Source organism: Castor canadensis, chromosome 2, assembly GCF_047511655.1.
Source record: "Castor canadensis chromosome 2, mCasCan1.hap1v2, whole genome shotgun sequence".
Classification (NCBI taxonomy): domain Eukaryota; kingdom Metazoa; phylum Chordata; class Mammalia; order Rodentia; family Castoridae; genus Castor; species Castor canadensis.
Window position 1 is genome coordinate 3,448,369 of NC_133387.1, and position 24,696 is coordinate 3,473,064.

The 24,696-nt window shown below is 45.9% G+C and overlaps 1 protein-coding gene across 6 annotated transcripts in view; it reads right to left on the reverse strand.

Annotated features, from left to right (window-relative positions):
* Positions 1-24,696, reverse strand: part of Dpp6 (dipeptidyl peptidase like 6) — a 945,197-nt gene that overhangs the window by 129,883 nt on the left and 790,618 nt on the right. For all 6 annotated transcript variants that reach the window (XM_074060144.1, XM_074060158.1, XM_074060135.1 and 3 more), the window contains exon 8: positions 4,453-4,573. In XM_074060144.1, coding sequence (XP_073916245.1) covers positions 4,453-4,573 — 121 coding nt within the window. The remainder of the gene's footprint in view (positions 1-4,452; positions 4,574-24,696) is intronic.

Genomic DNA, 24,696 nt, shown 5'->3' on the forward strand with positions numbered 1-24,696 from the left:
AAAAAGAAGCATCCATGAATACAAGAAGGACAAATACATGTGGTAATTACATGTGTTATATAATCTTGAGTGAATGTACACGTATCGAATACGTGAATGAAATAAGTGACAAAGCAATAAACTAGAATTCAATGATCAAAAAAAAAAAAAAAAGAATCAATCACCACGTGATGGTCTTTCAAGAAAACCCCGATGGGAGGTGTGTAATGAGAGGAGTGGAGATGAGGAGTGATAGGGACGGCCAGAGGAAGTAGGAAGGGGACCAGGAAGATGAGAGGAGCTCAGTGGAGCAGGACAGTTGACACACAGAGTGAATACTGTCACCACATCACCTCCTTCTGGCCACTACTGATCAGGTGCTACCTGGCCAGACAGACAGGCCCTCAGACCAAGGAGGGAGCTGGTGCTAGTTGTAGCTTGTTGAGAGCTGGATTAAATACTCTTACATCTATAGACCACAGGAGCAACACTGCCTCTCCAGACAGGGCTTCCAAATAATGTTAAGTTCTGGACTAGTTACAGCTCAATTCAGTCCTCAATTCTTCCATACCAAACCACATTTTAAACAAATTAAATAAATCCCCTTCAGGTCACTGCTTCAACACTCCCTGTCATCCCAGCCTAGTGGTTCCCAGCTGTGCTCTGTAAATAGCTTCTCAAGTTCATTGCGCCCTGGACCCTCCACTGTCCTTTCAGATGGATTGAAATATGTCACATATACACAGGTAGAGAGGTCATTCTCAAATGACACTAAGCCATCTGACTTCCAGTGTGTGAACTATTTCCATGACAGGGGCACCCTACACTTGACTACTTTAGCAATAAAAGTGTGTGTGGCTCATTGTTTAACTGGAATATTTAATCAATTAAAGTCCCATTTATGATAAGGGTGAAATGAGCTAATAGTACTTTATAAATGGTAACTGAAAAATATAGCCAGCACAGTGGTAACAAAAACCTTTCATAAAATTGTGGAGAATTATGACTCTTTGCCCATACACCTTGTGAAATTACTAAGCCTCACATGAAAGCACAAATCACTCACAGAACTCTCTTCCAAGCCAATAGAACACTAAATAATCAACTTTAGAAAAACTTAAAACAGTGTAAGATACTATGGAGCTATTTTTATTCTTTTATTAAAATTTAAATTCTGTAAAACTACATAGCATTTTTCCAGAAGAATAAAGTTATTCACTTTTGTTATCAAAACCAGTCGCTGCTCACCACAAGCCAGGGACTCTCCGAAGAGAGTCACCAAGACAGATGTCTTGAGCTTACAAGCTGGTCAATGGCAGGTCTTCCTGCAGTGACTGTGGACACCTTTGCTCCAGGAGCAGAGATTTCCAGCAGCCCCCATGTTTCCTGCCTCTTCTCTCCCTGTGCCTCCAATATTTTGCAGTGTTCAATATGTCTGAGAACCTTTTTGTGAGACAAAACAAATCAGCATTTTGCTGTCATAGCCCACAGGCAGCAGTGGCTGTCTCCCACTTAATATGCCTGACTTAGCTTCTCTGAACTAACCTCCACGCAATTCAGGCCCTCTGCAAATGCTTTCAGGATATGTTTTTTTTTTTTTTTTCCCCAAATCATTGCCTCCCACCTTAGAGGGACAGTCTGGAAATAAAACAGTTAAGTCATCAATTGGGTAAACACAATCAATGTTAGAAGTCCAGAATCAGCCGAGAGAACCTTCCAGGGAACAGGGCTAAGCAGATTAAGTTGCTCCATTACTGAGATTGATTTAAAATATTTGGGGCTTTGTCATCACATCTACACAATTTCTTGTAAATGCTCGAAGAAAAAAAAGGATCTGTTCGATGGATTTGCTAAAGCAAAAGTTTAACGTGCACAGTAAAGCAATGAATTGTGTATTTTAATAATAGATGCTGAAAAAGATGTTTTAAATTTCCTGGTTATGGATTTTTAAAGGAGATTAGTTCCAGAGCAAGCTGAGGCTCTTGCATCCAGGACTCAGGCCCTTCTCTGTGGGGCCATCAGGGGGTTTAGTATGCACTGCCCATGTGCAACCTCCTAGACAGTTTTTACACTGTAGTAGCACAGCCACCTGGGAAACTCTGTCTGGATGCCTATTCCTTAAAAAAAATTTTTTCCCCATTGGGTGCTGGTGGCTGTCACTTAGAATCCTTGCTACTTGGGAGGTTGAGATTGGGAGGATCACAGTTCCAGGCCAGAGCAGGAAAAAAAGTTTGTGAGACCCTCCCCCCCCATTTCAAAAGAAACAGGCTGGGTGTGGTGACAGTGGGAAGTGTAAAATAGAAGGATGGAGGTCCCCAATTGCCTGGAATTGAGGAGACCCTATCTCCAAAATAACCAGAGAAAAAAGGGCTGAAGGCATGGCTCAAGCCTAGCAGGCACGAAACCCTGAATTCAAACCCTAGTACTGTCAAAAACCAAAATGCTTCCTTTGTAATAAAAACAAAAGTGACTGTAATTTTTTTATTGTAAGTAACAACAGCAGCACCTCCTACATGCTGAACATCTAGTGCTACGCACATCCCAGTCACATCTCATGGTATTCCTGGAAAGCATTAGTGTGTCCTGTATTGTCCCCACTTACAGCAAGCACACTGAGCTCTTGGAGCAGAAAGCACTTGCTAAGGTCGTGTGGCTGGGCAGGGTCTCCTGTCCAGTCCCCGTGACCCCACAGCCTTGCTTGTGACCACTCAGTGTTCTCATGCCCAGCCAGACACGGAGAGCATCCCACACAGTACAAGGGATGCTGGGCTGCTTCATCTCAGTGACTCCCTCAGGTGGGGACCAGGGCATCAGGTGACCACCAATCCTTAGGGTTCACTCTCCTGGGGCTCAGAAGCAACTGGGCTCTAAGCACTGAGCTGATTAAGATGAACACGGGCTTCCAAGGTGACCGCCTGGAGAGCCTCATCTGGATGTGCAAGTTCCAGTGTGTCTACTACAAAACATGGTACCCAGACACCAGGACAAGGTGGGCTGTGGAAGAGAGTGTTGGTGGGGGAGAACTCAGAAAGGAGCCTGAGGAAGCTTCTTAGGGTGGCGGAATGTGCTCTGCATCCCAACTGGGGCGGCATGGCATATGCATGGGTCAAACTCAAACTGTCCTTACAATGTGCCTTTCACTGTGTACAAATTATACCTCCCTAAAAAACAGAAGTCAGGACTGCAGTGACACTATGATGTGAGGAAACACGCACTCTACACACCTGTCTGCTTTATGATATGCAAAGCCCCTGTGTGCAGACTCCTAGCTCAGAAATGCATAGTCCTGATCTTCCCTTGACTGGTGACTTGGTGGGTGACCTTGTGGGCTCAGGCCGGGAAACTGAGAAGCACTTCAGCCACCTCTCAGCCTTGTCTTGTGCTGGGACTTGTGAGCAGACTATGTTCTGATTTGAATTTCTAAAGACTGTCCTGGACTTAAGCATCATGTCTTAGCTTTGTGTGAACAAGTAGCTCATTTAGCCTTACCATGCACCACCTGCAAAAAAAGTCAGTGCTCAACTCAGCATATCAGGGGTGAGGTGCCCCAGATTCGTATGCGGAATTCTACATCCCAAAGTGATGATGGTAGGAGGTGGGGCCTGTGGGAGGTGCTGGCGACATGCACCTGGGTGGACCCTTTGTGGATAGGACTGGCACCCCTAAAAGAGGAAGAAGAGATTGGGTCTCTCTGTTCTTCATGTGAGGACACAGCTAGACGACAGAGTGCAAGCTGCGATCCAGACATGGATCCTATCAGACACAGATCCGCTGGTGCCTTGGTTTGGACTCCTAGACTCCAGAATTTTGAGAGCAGATTTCAGTTGCTTAAGTCTCCCAGTTGGTGGCACCTGGCTGCAGCATCTCCAATGGACTGTGACAGGGTTAAATGAGGTAACAGACTACAAAGTGCTTGGAACAGCGCCTGGCTCCTAACAGCAATCAATACCCTGGCTCTTGTGATGATGAAGTCTCACTGGCACAGAGAGGGATTCTAGGCATTAAAGGAGAGAGCTTCTCTCTCAGACTGTGAGTGATTAGTCATGGATAGAGCAGGAGTCTTCTGGAGCCAAAGCACAACCAGTGTAGAAAACGTCCAGCAAGGCAGTTGCAACACCAAGTCCCTCTAGCTTCTGTGGAAAGGTTAAACTCATTATTCCTACTCTCCATGCTCCAGGTGAAACAAGGCCCCTTACCCCTTGGAGGGGTTGCAGAAACAGTGCATTAGCACCCCCTGCACTCATCCACTTCCCTTCAGGAAAGCACCGTACACCTGTCACCCGGGAGTGCCCTACTGACAACCGAATGACCTCTGAAGCTCCATCAGTCTTCTCAATTTAGCAGAACCTCAGGAAACTGGAGTTTAATTTATAGTTAAAGTCAAAGAAAACAGAATTAAAAATCAGATCCTCTATGTAGCGCCAGCAGCAGCACCAGTGCCCACGCCCCTCTCCTCCACGCCGCGTGCCTTACCTTCGTACAGCCAGTCGCTGAGGCCGTTGTAGATGACGCCCTCCTTCCCGGTGGAGACCACACGGATGGCCTGCTTCCCAACGTGCGCGCAGTAGTAGATATTGTTCTCAAAGATGAATATCTAATTTGGAAAGAGAAAACATCATCGCATTGACCAAGGAAGGGATGTAAATAGGGCGTTCTGAAATCAGAAATCACCAGGAGGTTTCATTCCCCTGTTGTGTTTATTGCATTGAACAACGGTGGAGTCACTTGAGGTTCACCCATCTGTAACTTGACCTACGTTTAAGGATTAATCAGAGCCTCGGACTCCACAGAGGTCACCAAATGTTACCACTGTTTAGTGATTTAGCATCCAAGTCACCAGGCTTGGGCAATCTGTGGTCTGCTACTTTTGGATACTTTAACATCAAATTGGATTGGATATTTTAACAATGCAGTTTTTTTTCCCCGGGAATTAAGATTGTGGGCTGGGGCCCTGGAGGTTTGGGTTCACTCAGCACTCACGAGGAGCGGTGTGGTGAACCCCAGGTGCCGGATGGTCTTACTAACTGGTGAAGCGAGCAGTTAGACTTTGACCAGGACAACGCCTGGTGTGGAGGCTGTAGGTCAATGACAGGCCCTCACAGAAAGGCTGGAAAAACAGTTTTTCTGACTGTCTTCACCACCTTTAAACACGACATTGCTCTTAGCAACACCCTCACTGTTGTGCAGCCATCACCACCATCCATCTCCAGAACATTCCATCCTCCCAAGCTGAAGTTCTGTCCCCATTAAATAATGACTCCTCATCCCTTCCCTAGTCTCCAACACCCACCACTCTCCTATTATTTTCTGTTCCTGTGGATTTGACCATAGTGAGACCCTGTAGTGCAGGCAGGCCTGGGACTCCCATTCCTCCTGCTTCTGCCTCCCAAGAGCTGGGAGGCATGCATCGTCACGCCAGGCTTAGGTGCCTCATGTGAAGTAGGTAGAAGTTTACATTATCTGTGGCTGCCTTACTTCACTCAATAGAATGTCCTCAAGGGTCGTCCATGTTGTTACGTGTGTCAACATTTTGAGAAAGAGTTTCAGCTGAGGGCTGAATGACAAGTAAGGTCGAGAAAGGAGTTGAGAAGCTGGAGCAGCAGAGAAGAAACCAGAGGCAGGTGCAGGCTTGGGCACTGAGGAAACTGGAACCACACTCCCTGTGAAGTGTCCCGTCAGGTGTGAGAAGAAGGGGAGATAAGGTGCTGGAGAGGCCAGAGGCCAGCTCTCAAGGGTCTGCAGGAAAGGATCCCAGCGGCCCCAGGGAGCCCCTGACATAGGTCTGAGTAGGAGGGCAGCAAGTTCAGGTGCAGCCTAGGGGTGAGTCCTGCGACTGTGTGGCCAGGGAGGGAAGTGAGAACCTAGCAGGGAGTCATGGAAGGGTGCCGATGCTAGAGATGGAGGGATAGAGAACAGAGGTCATGGCCACGAATGAAGGGACAAAGTCATGTTCTGGCAGTTCTCTCAGGCAACTGGGTGATGGCAACCCACTGGCAGAATTGCAGTGCAGTGTAAAATACAATAATTTGCCCTTGACCACATCACTGACTCTTGGGAAATGGTGAGGAGTTTGAGCCAGACTGAAGATTCTCAAATTTTGTTGCCTGACAGATGATCTGTGTTTTGAAAAGTCCCAGTGCCCAGTCCACCTGCTCAACCACATGGATGCTCAGAGCCTGTGGGGTGGGACCCGAGCACCAGCATTCAGAGAACATCCCTAGTGATTCTGATGTGCAGCCAAGTTTAAGACCAGTGGCCCAGGGACTAGCTTCTCTCCAGCCTCTCTTAAGCTGTGAATTAGCCTACACAGTAAGTGTGTTCTCCGAGCCATGGTCAGTTCTACTCCAAGTTTTCAGCATCTAAATTCTGCCTACATTCCTGTAGGTACTTCACAGCAAGTTGCTGGTATTCCTTTGCAAACACACCATATCTGCAGACATTGTTACTCAAACCAAGATCAGACTAGAACCCCCTTTTATTAAAAAAAAAGAATTCTAGCAAAAATGCTGTCAGAGTCATTTTAAGGGACTATTGAGAGAAGGAATTTTGCACAACACAGAAAAATGGCATACGTATTGAATGCTGTATATTGAAAGCAGAGCAAAGGCAGGTTCCCTAGGCTGTTCTTGTGGGAGGATGGTTCTGAAAGCCCTTTTGATTGTTAGTTTTCTGCTCAGGCTTCTAGCCTCTCAAAGTGTTCACTTCAACCAGAAGTGAGCTGGAAAAACTTTCAGAAGCAAGCATATATCCTAATTTAATTTCAGCACCTGTTCTTTCTTATGCGTTTGCCTGAGGGTAAAATGTACTCCTGCATTTTAGCTTCTTTTATGTGTTCTAAGCCTGTAATGGATTTTTGAATCAAATCCAGCTGTAGTCAATTAATATTTTGAGTAAGTACAATTCACAGTGATAGATATTAAGTCTTTTTCCATTTTGACTGTACCGTTAATGGAAGACAAATGAAAGACTGAGCTGTACAGAGGAGGGCTTGCCTTGGAAGAAGCTTCACATTTTCCATTTGGCATTTGGGTGAAGCTGTCTGTATCTTGGGTTTGCAGAGCTGGACATGCAAGGTGAGGACATGTTGGGGTGCTGAGCCAGGGCAACCAATAGTGGGTTGCTTTTCATCTGCTGTATGTGGAGCTGGCAGAGAGCTCAGAGTGTCTCTAAGTGACTGCAGCCCACGTGATCTGGACATGTCTGTGCACCATCTCAGTTCCTCAGCCCAGCCCATCTGGATCTTCTCCCAGCCTTGGCTGGCTGCAGTTAGTGCTCATGGTCTCTGACTTAACATGGAAGGAATAGGCCTTTTAGCCTCTTTACCTTGAAGGTCCCAGTCTACACCATTTTCTTAAGGCATTCTGTTCTTGAGAACCTAGGATCATTTCCTGTCACTTGAAAACAGTTTAGTTTTCTAGTCTGGAACCCAAGGCCCTCTGTGACCAAGGTCAATACTTGTTGCCAACTCTTTCCCTCCTGCAGATGTGACATCTTGAGGGAACTGAGGACCAGGCTGTCACCTGTCCACAGGAGCACTCTTCATAAGAGGTAAAAGCTGGGTTCTACACAGCTAAGTGTGCTCCAGGCCCCGAGTCAACACCATGTGCCTGGATCATGGTGGATGCACTGCACCACCTAAGGCACTTGCTGACTTTCATGGGCCTCAGTTTCTTCATCTGTCATTAAAGACAACAGAACCTCATCTTAGGGGGTTGTGCAAAGTGAGTGAGCTGACAAACTCACAGCACTTGAAACAATGCCTGGCATACAGCAAGAACTCAATAGTGGATTTGTTGCTCCTACAACTTTGTCATAAAAACTATTGTCTGAAGCTATAAGCAGAGGCTCTGTGGGGTCATGCCATCTGACCCAGCCCAAAAGAGGTGACACTTTAAATTTTGATCGGGTCAAATTTACCCATTTTCTTTTTTTCCCCATTTACTCCCTGTTGTGGTTTGGATATGACTACCCTTCTGAGGCTTCTGTGTTGAACGACTGGTCCCCAGCTGGTGGCGCTATATTGCAAAGTTCTGGAAACCAGGAAGTGGGGCTAGGTAGAGGAAGCAGGTCACTGGAGGTGGGTCCTTGAGAGTTGTATCTTGTCTCATACCCTCCATCACCTTTCTCTTTTGTCCACCATGAGGTGAGAACCTCCTCCACCCCATGCTGCTGCTGCTATGTTGTTCTTCCTGTGTTATGGGCCAAGTGACCGTGGACCAAACCCTTGAAACTGTGATCCAAAATAAATCTTTTCTCCCTTAGGTTACTTCTCAGGTATTTTGGTCACAGAGATGGGAAAAGTAACTAATATCCTGCCTTTGGGGTCATAGGTAAGAATGTATTGCCAAAGCTGAAGTCTCAAAGCCACCCTGTGCTTTCTTCTATGATGTTTATAGTTTTAGTCCTTATAATTAGGTCTTTGGCCCACTTTGCATAAGTTCTACATGTGTTGGCTGGGCACTTTGAAAATAATTTATAAGCATTCACTCCCTTACTCTTTAAGATAACTCTAGGGGTAGCTACCATAGTTCTTGCTTTGCATAAGATGAACCTGTGGCTCAGGGAGGTTAAGCTGTTCCCTCACCCCTACTCAGGTAGCCGTCAGTGGTGGGCCAGGCTCCAAGCAAGGGCACAGGTCAGCTAACGGCCTTGCCAAGCTTAGTGAACAGGGAGCCAGGATGGGGACCTAGACAGTGGTTCCCAGGAGCAATCTATGCTCTTGCCACTTATTTGGAAAGTTGTGTTTTCTAACCAGAAATGTTCCTGAGACTGTGGACACCTTTGTGAGATACACTGTCACTCCTTACATCCTCTATAGCCACCTCTTCCATGTTCAGAAAGAACCTCATGCCAGAGCTCACACTCACGGGACACATGGAAAAGAGCACATATATCACAATGTGGCCATCAAATCTTCCCAGCAGATGCAACAGCCTTGACAACAGCCAGGCCCTTCCTACCCTCTTATTCAGGTTTACTCAAGAGAAAACCTTAATCAGGGGCCCCAGGGTCAGTACCCCATGACCTCTGACCTACACTGGCCTCAAGGCCTTTCCAACGGCAAAAGCCCACTGTTCCAGGCTGCTGTTCATAGGCTCAGCTATCAGCACCTGTTGGGGTTGAGGGGCTGCTGGCCTGCCCTCTGGGTGGCCTGCTCCTGTAGGCACTCAGCCAGTGGCTGCACCAGTAGACGATCTGTGGCCTTGCCATGGCTCTAGCACACAGGGCCTGGCAGAAGCTGTACTGAAATGACACCCCATCCCATTTCACTGCTGGACTGTCTGCCAGGCTTCAGCCTGGGGGCCCTGAACTCCCAGGAGCAGAGCAAGAGCCACTTTGCCACCTAACTATGGCTCTTGCTTCCAGAAAGCTTCTAAAAAGTCTCTGCTCAGGCCTCTGAGAACTGTCTTCATGTGGTCAGTTCTAAGTATCCACTAGCACGCAAGGGGACACAAGCTTTTCCAGTCAGGCAGAAAGACTCCAGGTCCACTTCTTCCATGCTGCAGTTTCCTGTGTTCCTATCTGGAAGTTCTGCTTTTGGGCTCCTCACTGTCCTGGGAATGCTGGGGTACATTCTCTCCCCAATCCCTTCTTTCCCTCTTCTCCTGCCCTGATTTCACAATGACCACATCCTACCACAACCCAGGGTCCTGCACAACTCCTGTCTTCTGGAAGGGTCTCAGTCGTAGTCCTGTGTCTCCAGGTGCCCCCTCCTCTGATTGGTGCCCCTGTCCTACAGGTGGATGTCATTGCAGGCAGGTGGAATGAGTCGGGCCAGGCCTGGAAATGAGGGCAGATGATGCTGTCATGCCACTGAGCCACAGACTAGGCCTCCAAGTCAGCAGAAGTGACCTGCAGGCAAAGATCAAGTAAGGCCTGCTCAGAGTTGACCACACTCTCCCTCAGTCTGCCCAGACTTGGCCAGGTGGCAGGAGGGGACAGCGGTTAGCAGAGGAGCAGTAGCATCTGTTGGCCTAGGAGGTGGTGGGGTTGGGGGGCGGGAGAGTTTGTGCCCAGGTGTTCAGTTCCAGCCAGTCCTTGCTGAGAGGTGACCGTGAGGAGAATCATCCCCTTGAAAGCACTTGACCTCTGCAGACCTCATGGATGCAGTGAGGACCATGTCTGTGGCACTGAGACAGCCCTGGCAATTCTTCATACAGTTTCCTCTTTTTGTAGCGATTTTAATTTTTAAATGTTCAATTGGCATTTAATAGTTGTACATGTTTAAGGGTTACAGGTTGATCATTTGATTGTGTTTATACAGTGTGCATTGATCAAATCTGAGTAATTAGCATTTTCATTGCCTCAAACAGTTATCATTTTTATGGGTAGGAACCTAAAAACTCTTCTCTTCTGGTTCTTTATAAATATATAGTGAACTGTGAACTACAGTCATCCACTGCGTTACAGAGCACTAACGCTCTTCAAACACACCGTCTGGTTGGACAGAGGGAATTTGGGTTACACACACCTTGTGTTCCAAATTCTGCTAGGTTGCCTTTTCGACGATTCCACGTTTATGAGAGCAGAGGCCATCTACCATGTTTCTTCTGTACTCTAGCCTTTTCCCCTCCACCTCTGTGGTCACATTTTTAATGGATGGAAATTTAAATTACTTTTAGGACAACAGAAGGTTTCCTGGTATCCTGGCCCATACAACTGATCCCGGAGCCCCTAAAACTAGTGGAACATCATTGCCCTGGAGAGGTGGGGTATCACCCAGACAACTCCAAGTACCTGAGCACATCCAAGTGCTGCCATGACAGCAGGCTTTGTACTTTGGTTTGAAAGAACAAGAGACATTGGCAGTAGAAGAAGGTTGTCACTTTGCGATACATAACCTGAGAAGGAAGCGTTTGGAGAGGTGCATTTCTGGCATTTTTGAAAGATCAGTGGGACAGAACCTAAGCCCAGAGATGTCAGAATACAGAAAGTGACTCTTCAGAAGTGTGGGTAGTGGAGAAATTTCTGGAGGTGGCTAAGGGCAGAGTGAGGGGGTCTAAGATGCAGGAGAGGCCCTGGTGTAGTGCTGATGTGAGCAACAGTGCTGGTGTTGTGGGGAGAGAAGGGAGGAAGAATCCAATAGCAAAGTGCTGAAATTTTGTAATTTTAATTTAGAAATTTTATTCAAAAATAGTATTTATAGGAAATGAACCATGCACAATAATTTTGAGCCACTTGGAAAGAAATAACATGCTTTTCCACTTTTATAGTACTTACTATAACTTGACCCGACTAACCCTCCACCCACCTGTGTACCCCTTCACCTGACTTTCGTTGCCCACCTGCTGTGCTGGGCATTGACTATGCTCAGAAGGTTCAGCCATGTGACACTTTTCTTGGTTAGGGTTAGGTACAGATGCAGAAAAGTGGTGAGCTGTGTGTGGTGTGAGGAGGGAAGGTTCAAGGTGGGGCCTTGAAGAGTTCACAAGGTGGCCTGGGGCAGGGAGAATTAGAGGGAGAACATTTCAAAGATTGGCATGACTGTGAGAACAGGATATATGACACATTGAAGGGTTCTCCAGTAGGCTGGAGAAGTTGTAAAGCAACATGGAGGTTGGGGTGCAGGCATGGTAAGAGAGGCAGTGAGGAAGGGAAACAGGGCAGGTCAACCACTCCCGATCCCATGGTTGTTGAATTTCATTTTCTTGGCAATGGGTAAACTTGGGAAGCAAATGCATGGGAGAACCACGTGATCTAATTTGCATCTGAGAAACAGGGAGTGCCACAGTGGCCAAATGGGGGATGGGAGGCACACAAAGCTGGAGACTGGGAAGCTATAAGAGACAGGGAAGAACAAACCAAGAATACTAGAATGGCTAAGACAAGATGGGTTTCAAACAAAATATAGAGGGATGTGTGTCAGGGAAGGAGGAGGAAATAAACATGTGATACCCTAGGTTCAACCATGGGTGATTAGATAGATGGCATTACTACGAATCAGAGTGGAAATGAAGAAGGGAGAGAGGGCTGGAGGAGGGAGTCAGAGGTGAACTCTGCTAAGTGAACGAAAGATGCCCATAAGACTCTCACCAGGCAGCTGCAGCTCTGTGTCTCAAGACAGCGCTGTCAAGAGTCGTCCTCCACAGAAGAAAGCTGACATGAAATTTTATGCAGAAACAAAGGGCTTCCTGAGTAAAGAGCAGGGCTGAGGGTGATGGCCCATGAGATGTCAATTTTTGTCAGTTGGGTATAAGAAAAGACTTCCTGAGGATTCATCAGATATTGATACCCACGCTGAAGTTCCTTGCATTTTGAGGGGGATATTGCAGTCCAAAACTGTTTCATAATTCAAATACCTAAAATATCCCATCACAATCCCCCTTCATCTGTATCACACTAGCAAGTGCTCCAATGATAGGGTAGGAACTGGGCAAGTGTGCTTTTCCTTCTCTTTATCTAAAAATTGCATTGAGATTAATATAGGCTTTTACGCATGTTAGCTGAGCAAATAGTCCTTTTATAAAATGATATCTGATTATTCCTCCTTCTGAGCCTGTGGGATGAAAGTGCAGACCCACGCTTGGAATGCAAAGCTCTCACTTACCTATCCCAAGTTTTTCCATACCTCAAATTCCTTCGCGTCTGGCTCATCTCTTGCTATTTCCCAAGTAAATTAGTTCATTTCTACTTGGACAAGCAACCCCAGGTATGCCAGCCCCCTTCTCTCCACTCAGCCAAACCTTACTACACAAGGAGGCCAGGCGTCCCTCCTCTGACTTGTGCTGTGTTTGCTCTGGCTGAGGCTCCCTGGTCTTTTTCTGAACACTCTACCCATTTAGCTTTTGCTGCTTCTCAAGCTTCCTCTTTGGCGACACCAGTGTGTCTTGTCTCCCTGTACACAGTGGATCCAGTGGCACAGGGTTGTGTCTCCTGGCCCTGCTTTCCCTTCCTCAACCTCACTAGGAGTGTGTACATGACCATGCTCCGTAAACAAGGATGTACATTAGTTTTCAAACACAACTAGTTTGTGGGATCTTTTTCCTACAAATCTGCCTGGTCTTTACCTTGACATGCCAAGGTCATTTCCTTCGTTCATTTCTAGGCATCTCAAGGCTTTCTACTGTCCCCACTTCAAGGCTGGGAACGGTACAGGTTTGCAGAAATTCCAGCACACACATATCTCTCTCCCCTAACCAAGCACTAATTCCCAACAGAGTTCATGAAACAGAAACCAAATGGATTGGAATCAGGAACTAAAATGCTTGCTGTTTTCACAAAATGTATCACATTTTCATTAGTGTGATTTTTTAAATGAACACTTTAGACTAAATATGGTCCATACACTCATGGTCATAGTAAATCCTGTGACAGTTCAATTAACTGGAATTCTCTGAAGGACTGGAACTCTCATTAAATTTTCTTGGAGAGTTTCCTAATTAAGGAAGACATTTTCTTCAATTTCAGTCTTGACTACAGAAATATTTCCATATTTTCTACTTCCTTGAAATAGAATGAGGTATACAATATGGACTTACTGTTAAAATTCACCAATATAAAATATATTTTTCACTATTGGTGTACTTATAGAAAAGGGACTGGATTAGATATGTTTCCAGAAACTGTTAAGTTATTGTTATTATCCTTCTTTTGCAAGGAGGCAGGATGCAGAGAACTCTCCAGTATTTAGCATGTGAGTTAGTTGGGTTTTAACTAATGGAGGCTTTATTTGATTTTTCGAAAAGCTAATGCAACTTTCAGGTAATTCACTATGTAGAAATGATGTGTGTGTGTGTTCATTTATACTCCTAATATTTCTGAAAGGATTTGCAGTAGATTACAATAAAAGCACAAGCTGCATGTTTTGAGGACAGTTATGATAAAGCTAGAAGAGACATACACGCTAAAGAGGGAGCTAATTACATCAGGAACCAGGGACGAGATAATTACTATAATTGGGTGCAATTTAGTTTTTAGTTCTGGAAAACCAAGGCCAAAAGGGAAACACGTTGAATAGCTTCGTGTTTGACAAAAAGATGGCAGAGCAGCAAAGGGAGGCATGGTAACAAAGAAGCGACATTGGACTTGAAGTAGAAACCTGAATTGTAGCCTGAAAGCATGGGGTTCCAGGTCTGGGCAGGTTACTTAGCTGTCTGTAACCTGATCTCCTTCTCTAAAAAATAAGAAATTGTATTGCATAGTCTCTAAGAGATTTCTTCCACCTAAAACATCATTGAAGCCAAAAAGCTCAAGAATATTTACATCAGGAAAAGATGTGGCAAATTAATTAGCTATGTATTACTAAAGTTCTGTTGAAGTGGGGAGCTATTTACCACGAAGGGAAAATTAAACATTCATAGTGAACACAGCATCGCTTACCAAGGAGGAAAATAGATTCCCTACATCAATTAAAAACCTCAGTTAGTACATGGCCTTTGATGTCCCTACTCGACGTTTCATAGTGACTTTGTTAATGTGGAGAACACCACCAGCTGGCGGTGACTGTTTTCAGACTGCTTCTCCCCTGTTCTCTGCATCTTCTCTTGCGCTCTCTTACTTCTTGATCCAGTCCAATTTTAACTGGTCCTTGCCTAGCAAATGGAGATGAAAGACCTTGTGATAGGTGATCTGAAACTTCATCTGTAGGGTGAAACTCAAGAGTTGGCTGGTCATGGAGTGTCTGTCCCCACTGGTTTAGTGAGCATCATAAGCAAATTATGTCTTCCTCAAGGAAGCTGGGCGGTCTTTGCTGGAGGCCACTCTAATCCTGCAGGAAGCGCTACATGGTTAAGTCATACAAATAAAACATCACTGGAACATGGGCATTCTCTTCAAATCTTGCAACCTGGTCAACCTATCTCTTAAGGAAGACAGAGAAAGCAGTATGCCGTTGGGCAGTTGGTAGAGGGAAGCTGAAGGAAGAATGTCGCCAGTGGCAATCTGAGAAGTGTTGATTAACTGGTATCTCTCTGTGGCTTTACTCTCTGGATACCGGACCAGAGAAGACCAACTCTGTCCCCCAGAGTGGTTTCATCCTCACCACATGAAACAGCGAGAGTGACACCACCAGTGGGTAAAGAACTGAAAAACCCTCTTGCATTAAGAACCTAAAGATGGGTCCCCTGTTGTATAGAATTTGACGTTCAGTTATCTGTTTCTGTTGCCTAGAAACCTGACAAGGGGAGAATGTCAGCTGGACGTGGATGGCATCATTTATGAAAAATTGCATGTGGGTAAGGAGACCCATAACTCTTGGAGGAAGCCATGGCTGTGACTTCTCCGAGGGTGGAGACTTGTACTGGGGATGTTCCTTGTGTGTGAGGGCAGGGAGAGGGCGGATTACGCAAGTCACTCCTCTGGTTTCCAAGGCAAAAGGCAGGACAGATTCTACACCCACCTATGGGGGTCCTGTATCTCTGCAAACAGTTCCTGTTCTATTTTCTGTGTCCATCAGAAACCACGCATGGACTCGTGGACTCATGAGTCTGAATGTGTGCTGATCCATACAAGGGTCCCCATAAGTGTTTCACTGCAGCCACCAGGCTCCTAACCGTGGCCAGCCTCCCAGGCTGCCCACCTTCCACAAGTTTGTGCCAGAAGAAGCAGGATGCTGGTGGGAGTGATGAGTGGCTACTGGAGTCATGTTATTAGAGCAGTAACAAGAAGCAATAGACACACATCAACACCACGAGGGAGGAGCACTGCATGTGTTGTAAAAACTTGAGATCGTGGATCAGCTTGGCTGACCGTCAAGTGGAAAACAGATTAGTAAAATCTGTGAAGATCTGACCACATGGATTCATTACTTCTACAGAATCTATGGAAAAAGTAAAAGTGTCCTTATCCTACAATGCTTTAACATATTTTTAATTAGAAAGGTATTAGGTTTTTAAAGGTAATACGTGATTTACAGTATGAATTCTATGGAAATGTGCACTACACATTTACACTGAGTAAATGAAAACTGTGGGATTATTAACTTTCCTATAAAAATATTCAGTCCCCAAATTTCATGCAATGTCCCCTGTGGACATGCCTTTTAAGGGACATAACATAGTTTATTTAATCATTCCCCTATTATTTGACACATATTCTTTGTTTTTTTTTAATTTGTTTGTTTTTTGCTACAGTGAAAATACTATTGGATGCATGTTTGCACAAAAACCTTTGAACCTAACTTCAATATCTTCCTGGGATAAATTCCAAGCAGTTGAAATCATGAATCATGTTCACTGTGCTATCAAAATATGGGTAAAGGACAGGAAGAGGTAACTGAAAGAATGAAAGCACTAGAGCTATGGACATGTTTGTACTATAATGGAAAGAAATTGTATTACAATGGGACCATTTTGATCATCAGGTGATCAAAGGCGGAACAGAAATGATACACAATGCTGCTCTGAATGCAGCGTGCACTCCTGATGGAGCCCAGCCTCACAGCATGTACGGAAAGCACAGGGGAGACTTTTCTTGCATGGATTATGTGAAGAAAAATTGCTGGGGATGGGGTGGGAAAAGGTTCGGGTGGGAGGAATGAGTCCTGGTTTTCTAGTGCACAATAGGGTGACTTGATTAGCACCGATTTATTGCATATTTCAACATAGCTTGAGTAAGGTTTGAATGTTCCCAACACCAAGAAATGATAAATATTTGAGGTGACAGATATGCTAATTAGCATGACTTGATCATCATGTGTAGGAATGTTACATTGTATCCCATAAATATAGTCAATTATTATGTATCAATTTAAAAAAAATCACACAGGGTATGATGGCTCACAGCGGTAATCCCAAGCAACTCAGAAGGCAGGGATCAGGAGGATCTGTTTGGGGGGGCATTCTGGACAAAAAGTTAGTGAGCCCCATCTCAATCGATAAGCTGGGCATGGTGGTGTTCACCTGTGATCCCAGCTATGCGTGAGGCCATAGGTAAGAGGATCGTGGTCTGAGGCTGGAGACCCTACCTGAAAAATAAAGCAGAAAATGACTGGGGGCAAGGCTCAGGTAGTAAAGCACCTGCCTAGCAAGCATCCAAGGCCTTGAGATGGAACCTCAGTAACACGAAAAAAAGAGAGAAAGAAATAAAGAAGACAGTCAGAAGGAAAGATTGCTGGAGGTAAACTGAATTGGCCTTTGCGAGCCATGTCCACAAAGCTCACGAGAGCAGAAAGCTAGGCCACCTCTGAGCTACTAGGGTGATAAGACTGTTCATATGAGCATGCACTGACAAACTTTCCCCACAGAAATGGCCCTAAGCATTCTCCAAGTCCTCGGTGCCCAATTTCAGGGCCTGACCACTCAGTGTGCAGACTGTGTAGAGACTTATCTCCAGTGCCCTGTATGTGGGTTATTCCACTGCCTGGTAGGCAAAGAAGGGCCGCCATTATGCTAGTCTGTGACTGTCTGGACAATGAAGGGGGTGCCAAAGGTGATGAGAGGCTTTTAGATTCTTAGTGATTCTCATCCAGCTCGGTGGCACAACAATCAATGTCACAAGCACCAGTTGAACACCTCCCATGGGCCAGGTGATGTGCTAAGCTTAAAATACCCATTCTTACCCGCCTTTGTAATGACTCAGATTCTGAGTTTATTCTCAGAATTAATAATGCCTTTGTTTTAGAATTCATATGCTATTAGTTTTATGTTTAAGTATTTCATATTTTAATAATAATTATTGTTTAATATTTTCCCATTAATCCATCAGCTTAAAATTAAGAAGACTTGTTTCTTACATTGGCTCTTGCCCAGGCAGCTGTGAGATATGGCAAAAATCACTTAATTGCTCTGTCATTTGATTTTTTTCCCATCCGTAAAATATGAATAATCACACCTGCTGTGCTTGCTGCATGGTGTTATCAGAAGGATAAAGGAGATAATTTAGGGGAGAAACCTTGAAGGTTATGAAGCATATTTAAAGATAACGTATGATTTGCATAGTGAGTATCATCCCCCTGGATCATCCTCCCTTCGACATTCAGTTCTGGTAACAGGGCTTGTGTTCCCTCCCTTTGCCCTTTCCCTCAACAGTCAATGTAATATATTACATCAAATTTCCACTCCAGCAAATTAACACAGGGCTTAGCACCAAAGGGCAGAATTTACTGCCAAGAAGGAGAAAGGCTTGGAGACAGTCTAAGATTACTCCTCTTACCAGAAAGCACTCATCATTCTTCCTTTCAAAGTGTCAACCAAAATCAAGATGAAACATCTGAAATGCCACAATAAAGACTTTATCAACATGGGTTTCAAATATGGAAGGAAAATCTGTCTTTTCAGTCACCAGCTCAGAGAAAACCAGGGTCTTTCTCACTTGCTTGACTCATGCTTTAACCCAGAGAATTCTAGTGCATTGATTTTCAAAGTGGAGGAAAAAAATCTCAAAATAAGTTTATTATTTTCCTGAGCATTGAATAGCACATGTATGTGATGAAGCTATTTGATTTAGCACAGAAGCGAAAGAATTTCGTGGCTGACTATATAGATGTGCTCCTAATGGATCTAGGAACAGAGAGGTGGCTGCAGCTGGGGGAATGGTCCTAATGAATCGCCCTGTGTTGTAAGCTCCCCTCCTCTGTGGGGCTCTGAGACACAGGCATTAATCACTGAGTGGCCTGGCCAGGCTTTCTGAGGTTCTCCAGGTGGGAAAATGCTGGGCGGAAGTGAACAAGTATCCTCAAGACAAACAAAAGGACACCAGATGGATGTTGTCTGGGTGGTGGGCAGGTCCATTTTGGGAATGACCCCTGAGCTGACATCTGAAGGTGAAAGGGCATTCCAGGAGAGAAAGCTGCACTCACAGACTCAAGGCAAGTCAGGGGATGCTTTCCAGGAGGCTGGAACATCTGGGTCAGGGTGGAGGCATGGATGTGAGGCTGGAGAGGATAAAGGGTTCTTGAGGTGCCCTAATGACTGAGCATTGTGGGCAGTCACTGGATGACTGGGGGCGTCACCTGGGTTGTTCATGGTTCTAAAAGAGGGAGGGAGAAGGTGAGAGTTGTTATCTATGGCCTCTACTGTGTGTAGGAGCAGAGTGGAGAGAAGAAGAGGCAAGGGGCACCAGTGAGATGGTCCAGAAGAGGGACAATAATGATGTGGGTGAGGAGCAGAGAAGTGGGTGGAGGTACAATTCATCTGGCAGGCAGAATCTCCAAGTAGAGGCTTCCTGGACACAGTGTAAGGGGTGGCAGGTGTCCAGGATGACCTTGGGAATCCAGGAGTAGATGGCAGGGGGTGCCCCAGGATGACTGTGGGCAGGTCAGGAGGGGGAACCATGAGCTCACCTTAGACACGGTAAATGTGACTATGCACATGGACATGGCCAATGGGCTGCCAGCCTTCAGAATGGCTTCAATCTCAGCCTGCTTATGCACAAAGGGCAGCTCATGAACCTTGAAGAAGCTAAGCTGCTTGTGAAAAAGCCATCACCTTCCTCTTCTTTCTCTTCTGTCTTCAGCCAGCACTGCCATTGATGCCTAGTCACAGCTGATGCCCGTGTCTGCCAGGGCGAGCATTCCCTGACCTAGTCCCAAGTTCCCTGGGTGTTCTCTCCAGTCTTCCACCGCACGGAGACTACTGTTCCCTTAACACCCCATCTCATGTGCTACCAGGAAAGCAATGCCTTTAACTAATTCGCCACCAGGTCTCAGCATCCACCCTGGGACATGTGACTTTTCATTAAAGGATGTAGGCAGGATCACGCTAGAGCTGCCAGAAAGCCTGCTTTGAGGCAGTATGGAAAACTGGTCCAGGACACCTCTGTGGGACATCTAGGGCCCTCTGCCCCTTGTGCATGGAAACCCACTCAATTTATCCAAGTGGCGCCTCCATCAGATGTTGCTGGAACCCTCAGCTCAGCCTCAGTTGCTTAGTGGTAGTGTGCTTATCTACCAACAAAAAGACAAGCGCATTCAGCAGGTGAATGACTGACGGGAGCACCACTTAGGCTCTCTTGCTGCACAGTTTGATGACCACTGGTTCGATCTCCATTTGCATTGCCTGGTTTGAAGCCGTCTCTCCACTCTGCCCCATGCTTGGGGACTGGCTGGAGATGGTTAGCAGAACGCACGTGGCCCAGGCTTGTGTATTTCAATGGTTCTACCCCTGTGGCCACAGCAACAGGTGCCCAATGCTGGGTCCCTTACAGCCTGGTGAGGGGAGGTCAGGGTCTCTCAATACTCTCCTGAGGGAACTTCAAGGTTGCCTGCTTCTTGCCTCTGGGACCAGACGCTGAATGATAGTTGCCGGAGGTCCCAGAAGATGTCTGTTTGCAATGGGAGAGCAAGATGGACACCCAGAAAGAGATGCAGGGAAATTACAGGAGAGGGAAAGCAAGATAGATAGGTGGATACTTGGAGGAGGGAAGGACAGACCACAGTATAATGTGAGTCCCTGGGACCAGTCACACCTGGTGCCTTACACCTTGTGCCCATTTCAGGTACGTGAGACACTCCTTTTTATTTATTTCAGTGTAAGTTGGGGTTCTGTCCTTTATAACTGAGGAATCCTGATGATTATATACACTTCTTTTGCTATAGTTACATGGTTTCTGTCTCTGCCACCTCCCTCCCTCTGCTCCCTGAGCTTTTCCTGTGCCAGTCTGTGAATGGTGACAGGTCTTGGCCATGGAGGAGTCCTTCACCTGGTTCAGGCACATTCCCATCCATGCCTGAAAGCATAGCCGTATGGTGTTAATGGCAAAAAAGCAGATGCCAGCTCACGCACTGTGTTCAGACACCAGCACTCCGGTTCCTGGAGTTTTCCATGGACAAACTCTGAGGGTTTGGGTTTCTCTGGTCACTGAATGTGGAGTCTGATGCAACATGGAGTTCCCTAAGCTGTAAAGATGAGAATAAATCAACACAGGCCATGATGGGAAGGGAGTGATCCCTGGCACATCCAGTCCCCTTATGATACCGCTAGGGTGTGGCTCAGGCTTTGTGCACCTGTACTGGTGAGTGTGGAAGCTCGTGCTCCTCCCTGACTAGAAAAGACGATGGGTCCCCACTCTGTACACATGGGGCTAACTAGGCCTTTGGGAAAACTGAACTAGCAGGAGGTGGACTGTGTTCAAAACAAGGCAGAGGCTCAAACCTGAGAAAGGTGTGTGGTGATCAGATCGAGGGCCCCAAGGAGAAGGACTGGGAAGCCCAAGCTGTGGGGGGCACCCAAAGTAGGACCAGGGAAGACAGGCCAAGCTCTGCCTGCCTCTCTGACCACTGGGTGCAGACTGTCTACTTAGAAAATCAAGGAGGATTGCCTTGGTGAGAGAAACAGCTACCCTGCTGCTGGACAGAAGCCCACCTTTTGTCTCTGGGGATCTGTGCTATAGTGAAGGCCAACCAAGGGGGCACGGAGGTTATGGACAAGTAAGGGCTAAGTGGTCATGACACCCCTGAACTCTTGAGCAAGGCTGGGCCTTGGTCTGTTACAAGAGGTTCTTGAGCACCTTCTACAGGTGAGAGGAAGTCTGTGTGTGCTACGAGTGGGATGCACCTGGCTGCCCTGCGGAGGTGATCATGCTTGTCCTGCCTGGACCCAAAGGCTTGATGCGTGTGTAAAGTGATCTTATTGGGACTTCGCTTAAGGAACCCAAATGAATTTTGTGCCATGACCTTAGGATGACCTTGAGTCTGGCTAAGCAAGTCAGATAGGGCAGCGACAACCTCTTTTAGTCCTTTTGGCCTCAAGAGCTCAGGCCCAGCTGGAGTCTGTATGCTCTGAAACTGCCTCTGGTCCCACTGCACAGCCAGGGGTCATTCTCTCCTGAGAAAGATGCCTGCCCATGTTCTCCAAAGCACGTGTGGAGCACTCTCCCCAAACTTCCCAACAATGGACTCCCTCATGTTCTCTCCTGTGACACTGGGATCTCTCAGACAAGGGAGACCTGGCCTTATGCACTGTACAGGCCTGAGGTAGAAGCTGGCAGGCTCTGCTGTTAAATGTTTGGTGACTTGTGTAAATGCAGAGCAGTGAGCCCCAAAATGAAATCCACCCCTCACTCTGGTGCCAGGCACTGATGAGAGGTTGAGTTTATCTAATTCACACTATCTAGTATTTGCTATTGTCTAGACGTTGTTCTAAATACTTTTAAATAAGATTTCTGTAACCCTGGGGGATGGATCTTACTGTGACATCTTCCTCCCATCTTGGGCTGGCTATCTAAGGGGGCAGAAGGCACACATCAGCCAGGAGCACACCTGTCAGGATAGCAGCCTTGCAAGTTGGGGAGCCAAGGTGTTCCCCCAGACCACTGACTCTAAGCCCAAGCTCTGGGCACCCCACTGTCCCAACACCTGGGAAGGGAAGGCATGACCCTTATTTTATAGAGGACAGATATGGGCTCAGAGAGGTTATGCTGTAGCCCAAGGTCACACCGCTGGTAAGTGACAGAATCAGAGAAGCATATCGCATGACCTGCTATGCCAGTGCTTCTCAACGGGACTGACAGTGATGGGCACTTGTTAGAAATGACAGTTCTAAGGTCCTGTCCCAGACCCACCAAGTCAAAGTTTGGCAGGTGCCCAACCATTTGAGGGAGTCCAGCCTCCATAATCTGATGCACACCAAAATTTGAGACCCACTGTACCAGGCTTGCTGCCTCTTCCAGCTGAAAATAACAGTCACAGGCAAATCCAGGCGTGAGCATGCCAGCCCCTGAGCTTCTATGGGCCCGCCTGAGTGGAAACTCAAATACTGTGACCTGAGGACTCTAAGCACCTGGAGAGAGCCGACAAGCTTATTGACTGGTGGAGGACAATCGGGGCCACCCTCTCACCACAGATCTTTTTATGTTGCAGTTAAATTCAAGCCATGTAAGTTGCCAAAAGTTGCCCATTGACTCCAAAGAAGAGAATGTATTTGCAATATCCTACTAAGATAATAGAAAAGTCCATTTTTCTTGGAACATTTCTGGGCTTTTTGGCATACATTCCAAATATGAATGCCCCCAGTTTCTAGCAAGATGGAGATGCTACCAGGGAAGTATTAGGGAGGTTTTCCTGTTTGAGTCTGCCAGATTGTGCCAGGCAGGTGGAGTGGAATGGTGACTGGTTGTTGCGTGTGTTGAAGCCACCAACATACTTCACAGGCAGAGCCAGCTCATCCCTCTTGGATCCTTTCCTCCATGTTTCTGGTGACTGATCTCAGGCTCAGGGTGACACAGTGAGTCCCCACCTCTCCTCAGCCTGCAGGGGCTCAGTGCTGTCAGGAGATTATTCGAGGTCTTTGATGTTCTGATTTGTTCTGGCTCTGCATCTCTCCAGCTTGTCCTTCCCCATGAGCACCTCTCCACAGGGTGGGCAGGAAAGTAACTGTCAAGTCCAGTAGCTCCTCAGCTTTGACACAGATGCTCAGGAGACATTTGTAGCCATGAGGCCAGAACCAGTGTCTAGCTGGACTGTGAAGTACCCAGAGGTGGCTGGATGCTTCCTTACCCATCAGTGATCTTTTTCTTCCTGTTATTTATGCACTCAGAAACTACGAGATGAACAGACCAAGATTAAAGAAGATGATTCAATGTACAGGAGAGCAATGTGAGTCAACGCCCTGTATGGCTATCCTTATCTCAACCAGCAAAAACCCTTGTCCCTTCCTGTTATTGCTTATACTCTCTCTACAACAAAATTAGAGATAAGGGCAAAATAGTCTCTGCCTGGTAGTGAGGGGGTGGGGGAGTAATAGAGGGGGTGGTGGAAAGGGGGGAGAAATGACCCAAACATTGTATGCACATATGAATAAAAGAAAAAATAAGACAATTCACAAGAAAGGTATCATGGGTATGAATGTATAGAAGATAATCAATTTACTATTAAATACATGCAAATTTAATCAACTATGAAATATAACTAAATACGTGCTGATTTAACTAGCGATGCAATTGAATTATATTAGCAAAGTTTTTTTTTTTTGAAAAAAAAAAAACAGAATTAGCAAGATTTCTCCAAAACGAATGCATGCTCACCTGACTCTGGTGAGGATGCAATCAGAACGGATGATTTAACATTCAGAATGCAATTTGCAAATACACGTCAAGAGCTTTGAAGAGGTGTTCACATTTTTTGACTCTGTAATTCCACTTCAGGCATTTTACAGCATCAGTTATAATATGAAATATTATAAATAGTTTAGCTGTCCACCAGGAAAATGGCTAATTAAGTTTTCATAAATCTATTCCATGAAATACTATGTCACTATTAAAATTATGTTTACAGTAAGAATTCAATTGTATAAAATGCTAATTGTAACATAGCAGGCAAAAAAGGTTGGCACATAAAACTAACTGCAACTATAAAAAGTACATCTAATCTTGGAACGGGATAAGGAAAAGGTACTGAAATATTAATATAAGTATACATCCCGTGTCCATCAGTGCTAGTTTTTTCCATTTTTTTGTATTTTTCATTTTCTCGTTAGCATTTTTGCAATGTAATAATGAGCAAATGATAAAAATCAGTCGAGTACCCAAATTGAGCCTGGCCCTAGTTTTGGGAATTTGGATGAGATGGTGAGCATTTCACCATCCTGAACACTGTGGCATGTCCATGCGGCTGATGGATAAAGCCCTCTAGACAAATGTTTTCCATGTTCTGTGGGTGTCAACAGAGCTGCACAATGCCACTCCAGAAGGTGGGATTCTCACCTGGGAGAGGGTCACAAAAACTCCTCAGAACTATCCCCTTCCCCTCACACTTGCTCTTTTATTGTTGCCTCTGACAAGGAGGCTCTAGGCCAATGGATAATTGGTATTAGAGATAATAAATCGTATTTCAGGGAGATGCAG